Source organism: Amphibalanus amphitrite, unplaced genomic scaffold (assembly GCF_019059575.1).
Source record: "Amphibalanus amphitrite isolate SeventyFive unplaced genomic scaffold, NRLGWU_Aamphi_draft 000231F_arrow, whole genome shotgun sequence".
Lineage (NCBI taxonomy): Eukaryota > Metazoa > Arthropoda > Thecostraca > Balanomorpha > Balanidae > Amphibalanus > Amphibalanus amphitrite.
In genome coordinates this window covers 68,373-90,324 of record NW_024881726.1, presented here as the reverse complement: position 1 = coordinate 90,324, position 21,952 = coordinate 68,373, and the positions used below count along the sequence as shown (strand labels likewise).

General features: G+C 50.6%; 1 protein-coding gene across 16 annotated transcripts; it reads right to left on the bottom strand.

The window, feature by feature from the left end:
• Positions 1-4,924: 4,924 nt before the first annotated feature.
• LOC122385790 (intraflagellar transport protein 81 homolog) lies at positions 4,925-20,526 on the bottom strand. 16 transcript variants are annotated; one of them, XM_043374302.1, is made up of 14 exons: positions 20,444-20,526; positions 19,577-19,707; positions 18,412-18,542; positions 17,913-18,093; positions 16,901-17,056; positions 15,239-15,434; positions 14,823-14,986; positions 11,572-11,757; positions 11,076-11,285; positions 10,506-10,695; positions 9,906-10,021; positions 7,681-7,842; positions 5,819-5,934; positions 4,925-5,501 (listed from the first exon to the last, which is right to left on the bottom strand). In XM_043374302.1, exons 2-14 carry the CDS (start codon positions 19,682-19,684, stop codon positions 5,402-5,404), a joined length of 2,016 nt encoding a protein of 671 aa, XP_043230237.1. In that variant the 5' UTR covers positions 19,685-19,707; positions 20,444-20,526; the 3' UTR covers positions 4,925-5,401. The 16 variants fall into 16 exon arrangements, with proteins under 16 accessions (XP_043230237.1, XP_043230238.1, XP_043230242.1 ...); XM_043374303.1 differs by having other exon boundaries at positions 20,315-20,503; XM_043374307.1 differs by having other exon boundaries at positions 19,577-19,704; positions 20,444-20,503.
• Between the last annotated feature and the right edge of the window lie 1,426 nt (positions 20,527-21,952).

Below are 21,952 nucleotides of genomic sequence, written 5' to 3'. Positions count from 1 at the left end.
AGTTCGTCACCTGTGAGGAGGGAAATAAAGTAGGTAACTAGCAGTGATAGATTTCCCGACAAAGCGGAGCCCGGAGGATAAAAATCTGTGTGGGGTTACTTACTACCGTTGAAGCCTCAGCCCCTTGGGACCCGTCAGGAGCGCGGCTCGCTGCCCTCCCGTGGTGCAGCTGAGATATAAATTGACTGCATGTATTCACCGGTTCAGGATGCAATACGTAGATTTACTTTTACTGTTGAGTAAAGATACATCAGACATGTGTATACGGATAGAATCAAAATGACAAATCAGGTAAAGTTTAATTATAATTACGCATCTTTAAGTCATGAATGAATATAGTGTGCTAATTTCGCCGGGATCAGAGAGAGGCCAAAATGCCAACGCTTGTAGCTGGTCTGTGAAGACTAAGAGGGACATATATAAAGTAACCAATGACCCCGCAACCACCGTTCCCCCCACGCTACTCACACACTTGCTGGATGTTCTTGACGACTCTTTCATTTGATTTCATTTGGCTCCTCACTAGTCCCCCTCACTCTTTCATTTGGCTCCTCACTAGTCCCCATAATCAGGGGTCAGGTCGTGCCACGACTGAAATGGAAGGAAAACAAATATTGTTAGACGTGCTAGACGCATGTTAGCATGTTGGACGTCTGATATAGTAGGTAATACCCCTATAGCCTTTTAGGCACAATGCAGTCAATGATGGAATAATAATAAATACCAGAAAAAAATGTTCCCGCTTGAATCGATAAGAAGTATGACTGTTAATGAAAATATTGAAAACCTTAAAACACCTTACCTAGTCAGGGACTTAGCCAAGGGGGGGGGTCACAGGGACCATGGTCCCCCTGATGGCCAAACATAAAATGAAATAAAGTAAAAAAAATCAGCTGCACCACACACCCCGAAAATAGTGGGCGAAATCCGAAGTTTTCCTTTTTTGGAGGGGGTATAGGTACGACACCAGGCCGCGACCTGTGGCCCAACCTGAGCAAAATCCTGACTACGTGCCTGTACCTAGTCTTGCATAATTTTTATTAACCCGCGCCCCGTAGGAGGGGGATGGGGGTGGGGGCGAAACGGCCCCTCCCTGTCTTTTTCCGTGAATATCTCCTAAACGACTGCAGATATCGTCATCAAACTTTCAGAACCCCTCCGAACATCAATTTTACACATTGTGATCATTTTTTCAAAGGCTACGATAGGTTGGCCACAAATGACGTCAGAATGACGTCATTTTCTGTCATTTTCGACAAAAAAAAAACAAAAAAATCGCGGGAAGAGCTGTCAGGCCTACAGCTTTGAAGATACAGAAAAATGTTTAATGCATAGAAGGTATAGAATTACCAGGGCTATCAATCTGTCATCTCAGATTTTCGTAACTTTTGGTTTTTGACCCCCAAAATCCAAAAAGTTATTTTTTGGATATAATAACAAAAAATCCCAAAAAATTTCCGGATTGAAAAAACGGAATTTGTATGATAGTCCCTACTATCTTCCATCTACACACCAAATTTGAGATCGATACCTCTTTTTTGGCCAAGTTGTAGAGAGAAAACTTCAAAATTGATGAGGTCATATTTTCAAACTCAATTTTTAGTAATTCTAGATCACGTAGCTCAATACAAAGACCACCATTAGACTCCCCGTGACGAGTTGCATCGAATCATTACTCATTTTATGCAAAATATCAACTTTGAAACTTGACCTAATTTGACCTGACCTTGACCTGACCTTTCCCAGAACATAACCTAAAATGGCCCCAAAGGTTGCCTAATCCACACAATCACATTTGTCATGTAAAATGGACCATGAAACATGTATCAAACGACACTTTCATATCGTGGCCCTCAGTGACCTGACCTCTATGACCTGACCTAGTATCAGTGACCTCTAATAGCAAAATGTGTTCGACAGACAATTATCCATCCATGGTTTTTAATAACATGCCTTTTACTCTATTTTACAATACATTTCTTGGAATGCCTGTAAGTGGTAAAAATGCGACCTTTGACCTGACCTGTGACGTCATCGGTTGGATCGAGGTCAATGAAATTAAGTCACAAGGTACTTCCTTGGTGGGGCTTTCGAACACCGTTTGAATTTTGAAAATCGGCCGGTGACTTTCCGAGATCTTAGGGGGGGGGGGGCTACGGGTGGCAGGGTTCGCTGATAGCCCTACGGGGCGCGGGTTAATGATTGACAATTGTGATGCAGCTTCAAATCGGTCATGGTCTTCACGCAGACTGAATGGGATCTTGCATATGTGCGCATCATAACCAATGCGGCAACATCCTTCACCTTGCCTATACCTAGCCAAAAGATACATTTAAAGCCTTACCTTTGTTGTTCACTGCTTGCCGCAGTTTTGGTCGTCTAGCAGACACTGCATGCTTCGCCGCACCGGAGGCCTCGCTTCACGATATATGCAGTATGCACGGTGTATAGGGAACTGCCGCGCTTCATCCACGCCACCCCACGCTTCACAGTTCACCATGCAAATGGCGATTCAAAATGGCGGTTAAAATGGCCACGTGGAACACTGTTGTAAAATAACGCTCCAAGCTGTAAAAATATATCCTTGAAGAGTGAAATAACCATGTAGCATAAAACCACACCTAACAATCCATCGCTCATCAAGCCCACGGTGTAAATTTACTCCATTTAGGTTTTGCGGTAATCAGCTGAGCCACGCTAGTGTAAATTTATGCTACCAACTAGCCATTTATCATCCGCATGAGATTCAAACTACCCTTGGGTAATAATTTTACTACCAAAAGGCTGAGGTGTAAAAACATAAGAACATGAAATTACACCATAGTTGCAAGAAAAGCCTAAAGTACTGTATAAATTACACCTAAGTTGAGTAAAAATGCACCTAGTCATCTTTTTACTCTGAATTTTCGGTTAAAGGTGGTACAATTAGTCTAGAAAGTGGTGTAAAGTGGTTACAAATATCACCCAAAAATACCACCAAGGTGTACTTTTCTTTCAGTGTAGGTAGGTACTGAAAGTTTGGTGACGATCGGCGCAGCCCAGTAAACATGCCGACGTCGGCCCGACGTCGGGCCGAGGCTCGGCCCGACATCGGCTGGACGTTGGATATGCCCGCATGTTCCGACGTCCAGCCGAAGTCCAGCCGACGTCGAGCCGACGTCGGGCCGAGGTCGTTTGCCGAGGTTGACGAGATCGTTTGTCGTTGGACCGACGGGGCCGACGTCGGCATGTTTATTGGGACAACGCGCCAAAAATATCAACCGGCAGCGGGATTCGAGCCCCCCAGTCGCCGACGTCGGCATGTTTACTGGGACAACACGCCAAAAGCATCAGCCGGCGATGGGATTCAAACCCCGTGTCACTTGAACGCGAGGTTAGTGCGCTGACCACTACACCACTCAGCCAGATAGCGTATTTAGTTTGTTTTGTTGGGTTATGCCCTTTCGGTCTGACAAGACCATTTCAGAGCCGGAAGGATGATAGGATGGAGACATTGGTCTTCTTGGCGAGCACCCTGGGTCCAGTTCATATAGAGTCCCTGGTCCCATTGCTGTTACGTGACACTTATTGGAAAGGGCGACCCCACAATGGATTCATATAGCCACTCTTACACACCTGCACCAACGTTTCCCAAAGTGTCCCTTTGATAAGTGGCACTTTGGCAAAGTGGCACTTGCCGACTGGCCTTTCTATATGAACTGGGCCCAGCCCTGGTGAGTTGCCGGGGCTGAGCCTGACCAAAGGATAGGCCGAGCAGCCCCCAAGCACTCATCGCACCCTGCTACGGGCGAGCTCGGCTTACGGGCAATCCCAAATGGGATAAAGTTTCCCGTCCATTCCGGATCAGGGGGTTGCGGCGTGGAGGAAGATTTGAGTTTCCTGAGGATATTTTGAATACAGAAGCTCTTTATGAAACATGAAACATGTATTTTATATTATTTTAACGGTCAAAACAGCGGCCGATGTCGGTCCGACGTCGCCCCGATGTCGGTCCGACGTCGCCCCGACGTCGGCTGGACCTCAGCAATTGATCTCGGTCCGACGTCGGCCCGACGTCGGCTGGACCTCGGCTGGACGTCGGTACATGCGGGCACATCCGACATCCAGCCGACGTCGTGCCGAGGTTGGGCCGACGTCGGGACGACGTCGGCATGCCGATGCCGAGTTGCCGACGTCACCCCGACGTCGGCCGACGTCGGGCCGACGTCGGCATGTTTACTGGGTTGTTGACCTTGAAAGGTCATTTTGAAAATTTGACCTCAGGTCAAGGTCATGACCTGACCAGAAAGGGTCATGTTGCATATCAGTCGATCCGTATCATCGAGCTGAATACCTCCAACTGTTTTCATCGCTCTAGCACGTCTTTATCCAAAGTTATAGCCAAACAACTGCTGGTGACCGTTCATGACCTGAGATGACCTCAGGGGTACCCAGAGCGGTCACAGGTACATTTTTCCGATTCAGTGTGTCATATTTACCTATGTACCGATGTTTGAGAGGGTTTTGAACATCATTCGTACAAAAGAGGCGCATTTCAATTTTCTCCCATTGGCCTATAATACAGAGGTCGCAAAATTGACCTGACCGATATCAAAATTCCGAGATATACATTTTGTACATACTGTTACTCTTATCAATCGCTGAAAGTTTCAAGGTGATCGTTCAATCGGTGTAGCTATGACGAGGATTGAAACTTTTCTGAGGTGATGTCACTTGACCTGACCTGGTGACCTGACCTCTGACCTTGAGAGTCCTGGGTCTGAAATTTTAACATGTGTGGAAAAGATGCATGAACAGGTATGCCAAAAACGACGGCGCTCCGCGCCGCCATTTTTGAGATATCTGCGAAAAAACGCAGGGAGGGGGGTCAAACACCCCCCCCCCGGCCCGGCACGGGTTAACATCCAACACAGCAAGAGAAATATTGGTTTCACAGCAAGTGCTTGTGTATTATCAGGTAACGATTCATTGGACGGATTTAACAGAGATGACATCGGCCATCCCCACATCACAAATGTTCCTGAAATTCGAGAATGGTAACACATTAAAGGACAAACATTGTAGTCAAACGAGATCAATCAGTGACTAGAAATAAGTTGTGCTCGCAGACCTCTTCGCAGGCTAGAGCACCGAAACACCAATGTGATGATTGATAGCGTAGACTGACTGAAATAAATCCCAGATCTTATTTCCACCAACGCAATATAATAAACAAAATAACGACTAGAGACCACAGACAACGAAAGCTCCGTGACATCGCATAGGCATAAGTGCTGGTGAGGCTGGTGAGACTGCGTGCGCCGGGCTGTTACTCGGCGGTCATAGCGGTCCCGGTGCAGGGAGGCTCAGCGGACCGGCGCGGGGCGGTGCGCCGGGCCGGCAGCTGGCCAAGGGCGGCCGCCTACAGCTCCAGCCGCTCTCCAGCCGACTCTTTCTGGAACCTGCCGGCCGAGGCCTGGCGTTTGGGCGCGTCCCAGCACTGGCGCTTCATCTCCACCAGCCTGCGTGGCGGACACGGTCAGACGGTCAGACAGCGGACAGACGGTCACACACGGTCAGACGGTCAGACAGCGGACAGACGGTCACACACGGGCAGACGGTCAGACAGCATACACAGACAGACGGTCAGACAAGGACAGACGGCGGACCCCGTCAGACCACAGTCACGGTCGGATTCGGTCTGATAATTCCAACTGCAAAAGAAGCCTGGAGTTTAAAAAGGCACAAGGCGAATGTTCTTTAAAATCATCTGGCTATAGCTATTTGTTAAGATTTTTTAATTTCAATTACCTGCAATTTCACTTTCCTAAACACTTACTTCAATAGATCCTTCCACATTTGCATCTGCTTTGCCGAGCCAACCGATGTTTCCTTCAGATTCTTGTGATCTTCTTTGAGTATCTTGCTTTGTTTTTCCTGCTCAGCAATCAGAGCCTGAAATTCCGAATATCAGTGTAAATTGTATATTTGCATACCTCAAGTACAAATCAATTATTCACTATTAATAGTGAAACATAGGCACAGGGGAGACCCGGGAGGTATGGGACGGTTTTGTGAAATGGTAATTTTCTTCCAGTGGGCAGTGGCTAGATCTGATTTTTCACACTGTGTACGTAATATCGCCTTTCGCCTGTAAAGTGTGCCTGATATTAGGCATCTGGGATCAACTACTTTGTCTCCAGGTAACTTTTAATAAATCATGCGCTTTTTCGATCCATCAAAATACACCGGGAGGCATGGGCCATGGCCAGGTAGGTATGGGCCGGTGGCATGTTTCATATTCTTTTGTCGACATTGAGAACAATACTCGTAGCTGCGATCTACCTTGAGTGGTCCGAACCTCCCGGTTAGGAGGCCAGAATGCGCGTAGCATTTCAGCTCATAACCTTGCAAGAAAGCTTCGAATTGTCTATCCAGTCTTAATTTGCGTGCTTTTAACTTTATGTTAGCGATGGTCTGACATAATAAAACGAGCCTGGTTCACATTAATCACGAATTTACTTTATGTTCCTATTTTACTCGAAGAGGGCAAAGCTTTATCATCGCTCATTACCAAAGAAGATTGAGGAAGATTTTCGAAATAACGTGGGTTGTATAACGAAATGGCTGCTACCAGTTTACGTGGTCAAATGTGGAAAAATACGGAACACTTCTTCAAAACTGCGATGGCCCATACTTGTTTATTTGTTTACATAACGTATTACGCATTACGCGTTTACATTATGTATTACGCACGAAACAACCACAGGCTCCAGGCCCACTTACGGCTGCTCACATAACATTATTATGGGCACATAAAAGATGCACGAACATGAAAGATGAATGACTAGACAACGTAGTTTAAGCATATGTAGATAGCACCGCTGCCCCAGCTATGGACAACAGTAGGAACCCTCACTGTTTGCGAACTTGAAAACCTAGTGAGCTCTAAAAGAAAATAGTGAGTAAAAGAAATCAGTCCCTGGCGCTTTTTTCAAAAGTGCGTTGCATGTTTCCGGTAACCACGACAGGAAACCGTTACGCACAGATTTCACTCGCCCGCCCGGCACATGGAACATGCCAGTGTGACGGGTACGTCGTGAGGGAACAGCCAGCGAGAACACGGAGACAAGATGCTGGCAGTCCAGGCGGTCATGCATGACAGACTGCAAGGACCTCATGTCGGTTTGAATCAGGCGAGCTTCGATGGACTGGATTTTAAAATGGTTCAGGAGTGAGGTGTAGTCCATGGATACCCTCCGGGGGCCCATACCTCTCGGGTCTCCCCTATGACAATTGTCATGTGCCTATATAGGCATATGACAAGAAGTGTATCGCCTATCAGATGATTTCTGCGATGTTCAGGTTTCACTTATTCCCTTACAGGTTGGACTCACTCCCTTGTTTCCTAAACGAATGAAAAGCTTAGTGGGAATGAATGACTGACTGACTGACTGACTGACTGACTGACTGAATGAATGAATGAATGAATGAATGACAAGAACGCCTTGCGACGATTGGTGGGTTAAAATGTTTTCAGCCAAAGTCCTAGTGGCTCGTGACTCGTGAGTCAGCTCAAAAGCTAACAGACTGTGCCTCCCTTCCCTCCCAAATTAAGCGACACCCCGATAAAGTTGTTCCATTTACAGCCCGCCGGAGATAATATGTCGGCAGCGAGCTGTGCCCGCCGCAGAGTCCCACCTGAAGCTGGTCGCGGCGCGACTTGCCCTTGCCCTTGTCCGTGTACAGCTTAGCCTCCTGCTCGGCCATGGCTTTCTGGGCCTCCAGAATCTCGCGCTGTGCCGTCAGCCAGTGCATTCGCGACTCGGATTCGGCCAGCTCTCGCTTCATGTCGCGAACCTCCTGCTCGGACACAAAGATATAGTCACAGTCGCAGACAAACATACAGACACAGTCGCAGACAGACACACAGACAAATGCACACAGTCGCAGACGGGCAGTCACTCGTAACCCGTGCACCAACACGGGTGCACAGCCTGTCCCGTAGCTCAGTTGGTAGAGCATTGGACTCCCGGTAGTGAGAGCCCGGGTTCGAGACGCTCCGGCGCTCGATATTTGAGACTCCTGACGGGGATGGTCTGCGGTTGGTGGGAGCAGCAGCAGCCAGTTGAAGTCAGTGGAGTGGGACAGGCCGTGTCCGGCTTTGAAGGGCACGTTAAACTTTGGCATCTAAATTCTCCCGTTACCCGGAATTGCGCGATCGGACGGAAGGGGTCGGGGTCTACGCAACAAGCTCTGCTTAGCGTGGACTCCGGCTCTGTCAATCCGTCCATTCAAACATTCGAGCTAAATTTATAAAAAAAAAACACTTGTAAAGCCGTGTTCACAAGTCACTCACCCCAATCTCCGTCAGAGGCACCCAGGTGCATAGAACAACGCTCAGTTTCCCATAGAATCATCTATGTTCCCCGGACTTGGCAGTCAGCTGGCACCAAGAGCGGTCTCGGCACGCGCCGTCAATGCCGGGCGTATGGCGTGCTCTGCTGCCACCGGGACACTCAACGACTCCAGCTGGGCGCTGTCCCTCCCCACTCACCGACCACAGCTGGGCGCTGTCCCTCCCCACTCACCGACCACAGCTGGGCGTTGTCCCTCCCCACTCACCGACTCCAGTTTGGGCGTTGTCCCTCCCCACTCACCGACCACAGCTGGGCGTTGTCCCTCTCCACTCACCGACTCCAGCTGGGCGTTGTCCCTCCCCACTCACCGACTCCAGTTTGGGCGTTGTCCCTCCCCACTCACCGACCACAGCTGGGCGTTGTCCCTCCTCACTCACCGACTCCAGTTTGGGCGTTGTCCCTCCCCACTCACCGACCACAGCTGGGCGTTGTCCCTCCCCACTCACCGACTCCAGTTTGGGCGCTGTCCCTCCCCACTCACCGACCACAGCTGGGCGTTATCCCTCCCCACTCACCGGCCACAGCTGGGCGTTGTCCCTCCCCACTCACCGACCAGAGCTGGGCGTTGTCCCTCCCCACTCACCGACTCCAGTTTGGGCGCTGTCCCTCCCCACTCACCGACCACAGCTGGGCGTTATCCCTCCCCACTCACCGACTCCAGTTTGGGCGCTGTCCCTCCCCACTCACCGACCACAGCTGGGCGTTATCCCTCCCCACTCACCGGCCACAGCTGGGCGTTGTCCCTCCCCACTCACCGACCAGAGCTGGGCGTTGTCCCTCCCCACTCACCGACCACAGCTGGGCGTTGTCCCTCCCCACTCACCGACTCCAGTTTGGGCGCTGTCCCTCCCCACTCACCGACCACAGCTGGGCGTTATCCCTCCCCACTCACCGGCCACAGCTGGGCGTTGTCCCTCCCCACTCACCGACCAGAGCTGGGTGTTGTCCCTCCCCACTCACCGACCACAGCTGGGCGTTGTCCCTCCTCACTCACCGACTCCAGTTTGGGCGTTGTCCCTCCCCACTCACCGACCACAGCTGGGCGTTGTCCCTCCCCACTCACCGACTCCAGTTTGGGCGCTGTCCCTCCCCACTCACCGACCACAGCTGGGCGTTATCCCTCCCCACTCACCGGCCACAGCTGGGCGTTGTCCCTCCCCACTCACCGACAACAGCTGGGCGTTGTCCCTCTCCACTCACCGACTCCAGCTGGGCGTTGTCCCTCCCCACTCACCGACTCCAGCTGGGCGTTGTCCCTCCCCACTCACCGACCACAGCTGGGCGTTATCCCTCCCCACTCACCGACTAGAGCTGGGCGTTGTCCCTCCCCACTCACCGACCACAGCTGGGTGTTGTCCCTCCCCACTCACCGACTACAGCTGGGCGTTGTCCCTCCCCACTCACCGACCACAGCTGGGCGTTGTCCCTCCCCACTCACCGACCACAGCTGGGCGCTGTCCCTCCCCACTCACTGACCACAGCTGGGCGTTGTCCCTCTCCACTCACCGACTCCAGTTTAGCGTTGTTGCTCTCCAGGCCGGCGGCCATCGAGTCGTACGCGTGCTTTTTCTCCTCGTAGTCGATGGTGACCTCCTGACTCTGCTGGCGCATTCCGCGCAGCTCTGTCGGGGACAAGACACCGGGTGACATACCAACACACCGACACCGGGTGTCATACCCGGGTGTCATGTGCCGACAAACCTCACACCGGGTGTCATACCGACACACCGACAATGAGTAAAACCGACACCGGGTGTCATACCCGGGTATCATATACCGACACCGACACCGGGTATCATATACAGACACCGACACCGGGTGTCATATACCGACACCGACACCGGGTATCATATACTGACACCGACACCGGGTGTCATATACCGACACAATGACACCGGGTGTCACGCTGAGTCACACGGCTGCACATTGAGATGACACGGCGCACATCGGGTCATTCAAACGGCTGTGCATGGACATTGACGGCATGCAGGGCTAGCATCGGTCCGGGAACACACTGGGGAGCCGGAAGGACTGGTGTCGGGTTCGGAGACCCCGGGACAGCCCCTGGCCGCGGGACGGACACCGCCAGCCGTGCGTGCTGCTCACCTTTGATGATGGGCGCCAGTTTGGCCTTGCGCTGGGCGATTTTCTCGTTGAGCCGCAGCACCATGGCGGACATGTCGTTGAGCGTCTCGCCCTTCTGTTCGTCCAGGCTGGCCTTGCTCTCGGAGGCCTGCTCCAGCTGCTCCTGGGTGCTGCTGATGCCAGTCACACCGCGCTCCCGCTCCATCTCGGCCTGCCGGGGCGGCTCGGTCAGACAGGCCGGGGGCCGCTCTATCCGACCCCCCCCCCCCGCTCCGTCAGACACCCCGGGGCTCTATCCGCCACCCTCGCTCTATCTCGGCCTGCCGGGGCGGCTCGGTCAGACAGGCCGCGGGACTTTCACTCTTATCTTATGGAGACGCTGACATTAGCATCATTGAATTATACAATAGTGATATAATTCCGCCCTACAGCACCACAGCTACCAAAGGAAACAACTCCGGGACTGGCAAAGGTTAAGTGTTCTAGCAGAAGTCCGCTGCTGGCGCCGCTCGTCGGTGAGTCGGCTCTGCACTGGAGGGGTCCCCGGTGGCAGACGGCCCGGCGCTCGGCGGCGCGCGCGGCCAAACTCACCACCATGTTGGAGATGATGGCGTCCTTGCCCTTCAGGATCTCCAGCGTACGGCTGAGCACGCCGAACTCGGCGCGCAGCTCCCCAACCTCGAGCCGCTTCTTCTTGTAGACGGCCGACTTCCCGCGCAGCTGGTGCACGTACTGCTTGAAGTCGTCGCCGCGCACAGTGCCCTCCGCGCCGCCCTGCTCCTCCAGCTGCGCGCGCTTCTCCTGAGGAGGGAGCGTCCACAGTCAGCCGGGACACAGAGAGGGCATATTGGACAGAGGGGCGTGCGCTTCTTCTGAGCAGAGGTGCGCGATCCACACAACCAACAGGCCACGAGACCAGACCCCAGTGATACTGACGGAGGCCAGCAGTCCCCATTGGCAGCTGCTCACGGCCCAGTACGGTAAGCTAAGCCCGCTCGGTACTGTATGACTGGCGCCACAGGCTCTGTACGTCACACAGGTCCCAGCCCCGCGGGTCCCCGCCCCGCGCCGGTCCCCCGCGCCGTACCGCCAGATCGTCCTTGATCTGCTGCAGCTGCTGCTGCATCTCCTGCAGCTTCTCGGCGGCGGCCTCCTTCTTCTTGGCCACGATGGCCGCCTGCTGGCGGAACATGCCCAGCTTGTCGTCGGACGAGTCCGAGGCCATCATGCGCTGCTCCACCAGGTGGGCCACCTCGCTGTTCACCAGGCCGATCTGCCCAGCCGAGACAGGGGTGTCAGACGGCGAGCGGCACAGCGCACCCTCCGACGGGCGCACACAAAGCAGGCATCGTATCTATAACTGGAGCCATCAGGGCGGCAGCAATGTACCAAAACTACCGGCTGCCTCGAGCAAATAGCTATTTGGTGTTCCACAACATACAGTAAAGTGAGACTCACAGTTCGTCTCCAGCACCTAATAACGGCTCGGCACTCCAAAGCCACTGCGCCAGCGCGCCGGCCAGCGAGTTACCTAAGTGTGGAACTGTACGTCGACGTGCCGGCCGGATGACGTCACACCACGGCCGGTGCCGGCGCGGCGGCAGACTGGTCGAGATTGGCATTGTCTTAACTTGGCGAAGAGGCATCGGACGCCAAACTTCTGCTACAGCTAGTTAATTGCGTTTAATTTTAGCGCCTTGTGTTTCTTTCATGTGTATCAGCTATCAAGTCCTTCAAATACCTAATGTGTAGGTGCGTGTACCTACATTTAGTGTATGCTATGCTATGTGGATTGAGAATTGGGGGGCACATCTGACACGCTGCTCAATGGATTCTGCCATTGCTTGGTTGATTATGGCTATGTGTCTTCGCGCAAACCATTGAAAGGGAGGACGTTATTTTTAAAGGTTGTTAGGTGCACTCAAACGTTTAAGGATAAGCAATTGCTGTCTGCTCATTGAATTTCTGGCAAGTGGTGGTAGAACGTTCTGTTCACAAATGAGTACCTACCTAGTACCTACCCAGTGGCAAATAACTGGGTCGCGGTCAAAAGGCATGATTCACGAAGTCCCTAATCTTTTATTAGACTCAACCCGCGCGGGGCTGGGGGGGTAAATTTTACCCCCCCTCGCGAATTTTTGCGATATCTCAAAAACGGCGGCGCGCAGCGCCGCCAAACTTTCAGTACCTTTTCTTACATCAATTTGACACGTTCCCGGAAAATTTGAGCGAAATCCGTCGGAAAATTTTTGAGAAATTGACGTTTTAGTGACGTCATGTTCGCCATTTTCGCCTCAAAAACGGCAAAAGTTCAAACGCCGCTAACATCTTCATTTTTAAAGGAATCAAGACGTAACAAAAAAAGGTTATACGTAATTTTACTTTGTCTATCAAATGGCTATCTCGGTTTTTTGAAAATTTTGGATTTTGGCCTAAATTTTTTCAAAAAACTGATTTTTTTTGGGAAAATCATTATAAAATCCAAAATTTTGAGTCTATCGAGAAACCGGAATATATGTCACAGAAGTGGTCTATGTGCACCTAATTACCAAATTTTAGAAGAATCGGTTCAAAAATGTGGGAGTTATTCAAAATTTTATGACGTCACGACACACAAATTTTTTGAAAAATGACTTTTTTGGAAGTTCTAGACCTCGTACGAAAACAAAAATAGCACCATTCGATTCGCCGTGAAAAACTGCATCAGATAGACACCTTTTTAGGCCTTAACAACCAACTTCAAAATTTGACCTCACTTGACCTGACCTTGACCTGACCTCGACCTGAAATTCATCCAGAGGTGGTCCATATCACTTATTGAGTGTGCCTATTGAATTCTATGAGTAAAATGACCCATAAAACATGTGTCGCACATGCCCTTTTCTATATTTGGTTTTTTGGTGACCTGACCTGACCTGACCTGACCTTGACCTTGACCTCTGAATGATATTGTATGCAACGAATATTGTCTTGGTAGCCTAAGAACACGTTTTGGGCGATCAGTCTCAGTCCATGACTCCATTCTTCGGCAACTACGGTGCAAGGCCGATACTGTAGAAACTTGCAATTTGTACCCTTGACCTGACCTTGACCTTGACCTCAAACTTTAAATCAAGTACATGTTTTTAGTAGTTCGTGATGAGAGCTTTCGATTGGCGTTTGAATTTTCCAAATCGGACCATTAGTTCGGGAGATAACAGGGGGGGGGTAAAATTTACCCCCCCCCCCCAGCCCCGCGCGTTCGGCTGGAGACCCCAGCCCCGCGCGGGTTAAGCCCTGAAAAAGTGCAACATTTGCGTCTTTTTGCGTTGTATCGGTTAGCAAATGAGAAAATCTGCATCTTCTCGACAGCCCTCGATTCAGCAAACCTTTTCCACATCTCATCACTCCCGAACATAATTTTCAAACATGGGTATCCTCCCCACAAAAAAAAAACTGAAGCAGTTTCCTTCAGCTCCAATGCGCCGTTCGCCCAGGGAGACGGGAATGTTATATTCTCGGCGGCCCAGTCTGCATTCTGCAGCACACTCAAACTTGGCGGACCCCCAGCGCATGACTGCACGATTCGTATTGTTGTAAGTTACAGCGAATGAATTCAGATGTTTCGGACACCCTGGTTTCGGACTAATAAACAGGCGGCGCAGCAGTGCCTCTTGAAATGAATTAGTGGCGAATGCACTATGCAGAGAAGGAACAGATTGAGCAGATGCCCAACCACACTGAATTAACAACTGAACATTACGCTTTACATTTTCATTAGTGCATTCATGGAAACAAACGACTTGCGACCCTTCCGCCTTACATACTCGTAACTCGGCAGAATACCCCTGGTTCGGCTAAACTTCGCTGCATTTCTTCCAAGCCTAAGCAGTAAGCATTTAACAATTAATTACTCGGCCATGCACATTGCACAGCACAGGCTCATAATTCACTGCTGAACTCCTTTCTCCCTATCATCTTTTTGGCACCGTCAATCGCCATCTGAGCTGTCCACTGTCCAGCGAATAAACCGCACTTCTCCAGTTCTCCGGCAGGGGCTTCCAAACTCAGGCGAACTCGCCGAAGTTTCGCGATTCAATGCACAGGATCTGTACAATTGAGTTTGAGAGCCTCTGGACTGGCTCGGCGCGCCTGCGCTGCGCCGTTGGTCCAGCCGAGTACCTGAGTGACGTCATGCTATAAGCGTCAGCCCCCGACCAAAGTCACCAATCAGAGCCCTAGAATCGACGGGTGAGTAAATACAGTTCCACACTTAGGTAACTCGCCGCCGGCCAGCCCTCCCGTCCATTAGGCCACGGGCCTGCTCGGTCCGCTTAGACCCTATTCTGAACCACTGACCTTTTTCTTTATTTTCTCCAGATCCTGTGCAGTGAGGGCGGGCACGTTGGCCACTTTCTCCAGGTTGGCCACCTGCTTCTTCTTCACCTCCAACTCCTTGGGCATCTTCTCTGTGGCCAGGTAGCTGTGCACCTTGACGTCCTCCTCCAAACGCTGGATCAGAGCTAATGGACGGCCATAGAGTCAGTCAGTGCCGCCAGTGGTCGGACGGTCAGACAGACGGTCAGTCAGTGGAACACGGTCAGTGGGACACGATCAGACGTCAGTGGGACACGGTAAGATGGGGCAAGTAACGGTGACAGGCAGAATGACACAGTGATGATAAGGCACCTAGCCAGCAGTACCACGGAGCGGGAGGACTTGCACCCGCTCTGTCCGGCCGGCACCCGCCGAGCCGGACAGGCGCCGTGACGCACCCTCGGGCGTGGTGCCCATGCTGGCCGAGCGCAGGTCCTTCAGCTGTCCCTGCAGACGCGCCAGCCGCTGGTCGGCGCGCGCGATCGCCTGCTCCTGCTCGATCTTCTGGTTGGCCAGCTCCTGTTCGCGGTCCTTCTCGAGTCGGAGCCGGCGCGCCGACTCCAGCAGCACGTCCTTGTTGGGGTGTCCCTCCACCTGCCGCCGGTCGGGCACCGGGCGTCACCACAGGGGCACCGGGCGTCACCAGAGGGGCACCGGGCGTCACCATAGGGGCACCGGGCGTCACCCCAGGGGCACCGGGCGTCACCAGAGGGGCACCGGGCGTCACCACAGGGGCACCGTGCGTCACCACAGGGGCACCGGGCGTCACCAGAGGGGCACCGGGCGTCACCATAGGGGCACCGGGCGTCACCACAGGGGCACCGGGCGTCACCAGAGGGGCACCGGGCGTCACCATAGGGGCACCGGGCGTCACCACAGGGGCACCGGGCGTCACCAGAGGGGCACCGGGCGTCACCACAGGGGCACCGTGCGTCACCACAGGGGCACCGGGCGTCACCAGAGGGGCACCGGGCGTCACCATAGGGGCACCGGGCGTCACCACAGGGGCACCGGGCGTCACCAGAGGGGCACCGGGCGTCACCATAGGGGCACCGGGCGTCACCACAGGGGCACCGGGCGTCACCACAGGGGCACCGGGCGTCACCATAGGGGCACCGGGCGTCACCAGAGGGGCACCGGGCGTCACCATAGGGGCACCGGGCGTCACCCCAGGGGCACCGGGCGTCACCATAGGGGCACCGGGCGTCACCAGAGGGGCACCGGGCGTCACCACAGGGGCACCGTGCGTCACCACAGGGGCACCGGGCGTCACCAGAGGGGCACCGGGCGTCACCATAGGGGCACCGGGCGTCACCACAGGGGCACCGGGCGTCACCACAGGGGCACCGGGCGTCACCATAGGGGCACCGGGCGTCACCAGAGGGGCACCGGGCGTCACCATAGGGGCACCGGGCGTCACCCCAGGGGCACCGGGCGTCACCATAGGGGCACCGGGCGTCACCAGAGGGGCACCGGGCGTCACCATAGGGGCACCGGGCGTCACCACAGGGGCACCGGGCGTCACCAGAGGGGCACCGGGCGTCACCAGAGGGGCACCGGGCGTCACCATAGGGGCACCGGGCGTCACCACAGGGGCACCGGGCGTCACCACAGGGGCACCGGGCGTCACCACAGGGGCATCGTGCGTCACCACAGGGGCACCGTGCGTCACCAGAGAGGCACCGGGCGTTATCACAGGGGCACCGGGCGTCACCACAGGGGCACCGGGCGTCACCAGAGGGGCACCGGGTGTCACCAGTCGCCAGAGGCCTCAGAGGCCAGACGGCGAGACACTCATCAATAAACATTGACGGTTATTCTCGTATCGAGTATACTCAAGATAGACTCAAATTTTGCGTAGGATATATATATATATATATATATATATATATATATATATATATATATATATATATATATATATATATATATATTAAAAAGAAATATTCCACAGAACAAAGCGAAATATACTTAAAAATATGCGAACAACGATCGGAACCATCTCTGGCCAACACTTAAATATCAAAAAAAGTCCGGCTACCCAGTGTGAACTGTGTTACCTTATTTTTTAGCCGTTCGATTTTTTTCGTGACGATCTCGCGTTCCTCTTCCATTGCGGCGATGTCCTTGCGGAGTTCGGCGGTTTGAAATACGGAGTTGCGCAGTGCCTCGTACTCCTTGTGAGTGGCCTTAAACTCCTCGATAAGGTCCTCGTACTGCGGGGAGACCAGGTGCCACAGTGAGCGACCCACCTCGCACTGGGGTAGGCCGAGGAGTGTGAGCGAGACCGAGGGACCGGCAGCCGTGCTATGATGGCATCCAGCAGTCCGTCCACAAACAGGTGAAAAGAGGTTGAATTAGCTTATCACTGCTCTGGTGGCTAAAAAGGGCAAAGGCCGTTATCTTCTTCCGGGTATTTCTCAATAAGTGTTACTTAACTTGTCTGTACACGTTACATACCGTCCAGCCGACGTGCGTACGTACCTGTCTGTACATAACGCCCAGCCGACGTGCGTACGTACCTGTCTGTAGATAACGTCCAGCCGACGTGCGTACATACGTACCTGTCTGAACATAACGTCCAGCCGACGTGCGTACCGCGTACCTGTCTGTACATCACGTCCAGCCGACGTGCGTACGTAACTATCTATACATAACGTCCAGCCGACGTGCGTACGTACCTGTCTGTACATAACATCCAGCCGTGCGTACGTACCTGTCTGTACAGCCCACCGCTAAAGTAATGTGTGGTTTTAACAATCTCAACGGATGGCTTTGACCGACGATTTTTAAATGCGGACTGATTGAAAAGAAGACGTCAATAGCTGATAAAGTTGTAGCTGCAAGGGTGAAGATACATGTAAGCTACATTTAAAGTCTCGTTGCAGTCTGGCTAATCGTTCCTAGGCTTCAGAAGCAGAACATACCCATGAGTGAAACCACACATTACTTCTGCTGTGGACTGTACATAACGTCCAGCCGACGTGCGTACGTACCTGTCTGTGCATAACGTCCAGCCGACGTGCGTACGTACCTGTCTGTACATAAAGTCCAGCCGACGTGCGTACGTACCTGTCTGTACATAACGTCCAGCTCCGGGTCGGTGAGGATGTCGCCCGGGATCTCGATTTTGACCAAGTATCGCGCCAAGTAGGCTCGCTTCTTCAGGTCGGGCAGTTTCAGAAGACACCATTCCAAGATCGGGTAGATGATGTACTTCTCACCTGACACCAGTCCCTGGCGGAATGAGCTCCTGAGGGGCACCGAGCGCCGTTTACTATGGTCAAACGCAGCCGGAAGCCAACGGAATGGAAATCAGCACAAATCACTGCATCGCCGTTTCCGCCAATAGTCAGAGCCCTGTCCGGTCAGCACAGGCGCAGCTTGCAGCCAGTCAGTCCCGGACTGGTTCTGTGGTACACTCACAGGGCACAGTCCATCCACAGTCCAGTATACTCACAGTCAGTCCAGGACTGGTTCTGTGGTACACTCACAGGGCACAGTCTATCCACAGTCTGCAATACACTCACAGTCAGTCAGTCCAGCACCCGCGGTGCAAGGGCACACTCACGGGTCTGCCTGAGGCTGATATTTGAGGATGCGTAGGAAAGCCAGCATCCTCATGACTGTCTCCTCAGGCGGCTCCTCTCGTAGGTCGATGGCATGCTGACTGTCAATCTCCGCAAAGACATCATTCAGAGCCTGCGGCGTGGAACAGTTAGGAAGTGGTCAGTAACATAGGGCCATCAAAGAGGACATCATGGCCTCTTCATCATCATTACCTACTCACATCACCATGCAGTCTGAATGCACTCAGCTGTCTGGCCAACAAGTGTTAGATGTTGACCAACACCACAGCTGTCAGACTTGGGCATACAGGGTGTCTGGAAATTATTTGCCCCTCCATCAACTTGCCACCATTATTAATAAACAAAAGAGCCCTCGGGTCATGGTTTCGTTACCGATCTATCCCCTGTCCTGTCCTAACCATTCCCTCATCCACTTTGGCATTCCATAGATCAATATGTCCAGAGTATCCGCACTGATGTTCAGCCACATGTTTCACAGGTTCCTCTTAAGTCTGTTTTCTGTGTGAGCAGGTTCAATCTTGCTGAGGTCCTCCTTCATGATTCCCCATAGGTTTTCGATTGGGATGATTGGGATTAGGACAGAGGATTTTATTTGACTTCCTACTTCATTCCAGTCTTCACCATCACTTCAGCGGGATGACACATTGTCAAAGTTTCTTTCGTCAAAGTAGACACCACGTTCAGGTGTAAGTTATGCCTGCCAAACACTGGCCCCTGGCGCCTCGCAAGTGTCAAGGTCAGGTGACCGGGTTAGGTCATGTGGCTAATGAACAGCTGTGGATAGCCTGAGGCACGATCTTAGCAAATTTTCAACAGTTTTTAAAGCGCACCGTGGGATTATAGCTGAATGAACGAGAGGCAAATAATTTTCTGACACCCTATAGAGCACCCTGAGTCACTCGAGTGACCACAAAGGGGCACTCACCACAACCCAACTACTGGTCTTCAGAATCCTTATTTTGAGACCAATAGCACATAGCCTCTGCCTTATAAAATACAGATGCTCTTCAGAGTTTAGTGAAAGATGTGCTTCCTAGTTTCTGGCATAGCAACTATATAAATCATTTAGGCAGGCATATACACATGATGAATAAAGCATGGAAAATAATGTTTCATGTCAAGCTACAGCCCTGTGCAGGTACAGACCTGGAGAAGCTGCTCTGATCCAAGGGCATCAAAACTTATAACATTGTACTTCTTGTTGAATGGATCTTTGCCAAGTTCCTCAACAATCACTTTTAACTTTTCATTCATCTTTCTGGTGTGAAGGTCATCTGCTGAAAGGTTCACAGTTCTGGTTAAAATTCACAGAATGATATTGGCACAGGAGAATGTGGTGATTGATATGCCAAGTGGTCGTGGTGTTAAGTGGCCGTCCACACATGTACGATAACAGTGGGCCTTACTAACAACTGGATAAAACGATGTACGATAGCCATATCATTTATTCATATAACCACTGTAGTAGATAGACATGAACATGTTAAGTGGCACAGAAAAATTAATAGATAAGATAGGTACATATTTAGTTGTTTATATCTAGCATTAATTTAAAACGCCAGCGCCATCACATGTGCCAGCTGGCAAATATTCCAGTAAATAGTATCAGTATGACCCTGATAAATGTCAAAGTCAATGAAATAGTTCTAGGAAGTCTCTTGCTCTATTTGTGGGTCATTGGTAGAACCTGAACCTGTGAAAAAATTGCTAAATTTTTCAGTAAATGTCAAGATAAAGTCCAAGATTTCTAGGATAATTTTTCACAATATTACATAATTTGACATCCTGAATCCAAAAATGATACATGTCTCGCATATAAAAGGAAATAACATAATCAAACCTGACCCAACCTTACCTACTTACCCAAGGCCCTATATCACTTACCTACAACCGGCACCCGTAGGTTTAGGTTTATATAGCCTTGCCTACACCTACCAACCTACAACCTACAACCTAAACCCAACAAACCTACACAAAACCTACAACCTAACCGCAGCGCGCACCTATACTCACAAATAATATCAAAGGATTACGGAATTTATCACTTGCACTGTTTTTCAAAACTTTTTGTTTGAAACATCTGCGCCAGAACCGTCAATTCTGTCAAAATGTCCTCTAAAACACAGCAATAATTTGACATAGCCTACTAATTCACTGCAACCACTAAAAGGCATTTATTCTCTCTCTCTCTCTGTCTCTCTGTCTCTCTGTCTCTCTGTCTCTCTGTCTCTCTGTCTCTCTGTCTCTCTGTCTCTCTGTCTCTCTGTCTCTCTGTCTCTCTGTCTCTCTGTCTCTCTGTCTCTCTCTCTGTCTCTCTGTCTCTCTCTCTCTCTCTCTCTCTCTCTCTCTCTCTCTCTCTCTCTCTCTCTCTCTCTCTCTCTCTCTCTCTCTCTCTCTCTCTCTCTCTCTCTCTCTCTCTCTCTCTCTCTCTCTCTCTCTCTCTCTCTCTCTCTCTCTCTCTCTCTCTCTCTCTCTCTCTCTCTCTCTCTCTCTCTCTCTCTCTCTCTCTCTCTCTCTCTCTCTCTCTCTCTCTCTCTCTCTCTCTCTCTCTCTCTCTATACTTGGGAAGCAGGTTCTCTGTAATGCATTTGAGATTAAAATTAACAGCAGTTTGAGCGTTGTTGACTTTCTTATGAAGGTTCTCGATTCGTCGGATTAGCTGTCTTGTTTCACTATTATGTTCAAAAAGGATGTTGGAGAATGATTCTCTATTATATACGACGTTTCGTTCGGACATCGAACATCATCAGGTGATAAATTCAGGCGAACATATACACAAGAATGGGATAAATAATACTATAAATGATTCGCATAATCGTAAATGATGCACATTAGTCGCTATCGGCACGGTGAAATCATCTTACACTCCACTAGTTAAATGCAATGTTCCACGCTGCGTTCAACAGGAGCACTACAGGAGCACAACAGGAGCATTTATAGTATTATTTATCCCATTCTTGTGTATACCTATGTTCGCCTGAATTTATCACCTGTTGATGTTCGATGTCCGAACGAAACGTCGTATACCTATAATAGAGAATCATTCTCCAACATCCTTTTTGAACATAATAGTGAAACAAGACAGCTAATCCGACGAATCGAGAACCTTCATAAGAAAGTCAACAACGCTCAAACTGCTGTGAATTTTAATCTGAAATGCATATATATATATATATATATATATATATATATATATATATATATATATATATATATATATATATATATTATATATATATATATATATATATATATATATATATATATATATATATATATATATATATATATATATATATATATATATATATATATATATATTATATATCTATATCTATCTATCTATCTATATATATATATATATATATATATATATATATATATATATATATATATATATATATATATATATATATATATATATATATATATATATATATATATATATATAGGTATAGTTATAGTTATGATTCAATGCGGATTGACGAGAGGATTACGATGATGCCCTTAGTTTGTTCCTAG

Coding starts and splice junctions, on each gene's coding strand:
- LOC122385790 (XM_043374302.1), bottom strand. CDS start 19,684: ATGAATGAAAAGTTAAAAGTGATTGTTGAGGAACTTGGCAAAGATCCA. Junction 11,286..11,571: donor AGATCAAGGACGATCTGGCG/GTACGGCGCGGG, acceptor CTCCCTCCTCAG/GAGAAGCGCGCGCAGCTGGA. Junction 5,502..5,818: donor ATGTGGAAGGATCTATTGAA/GTAAGTGTTTAG, acceptor TCCGCCACGCAG/GCTGGTGGAGATGAAGCGCC.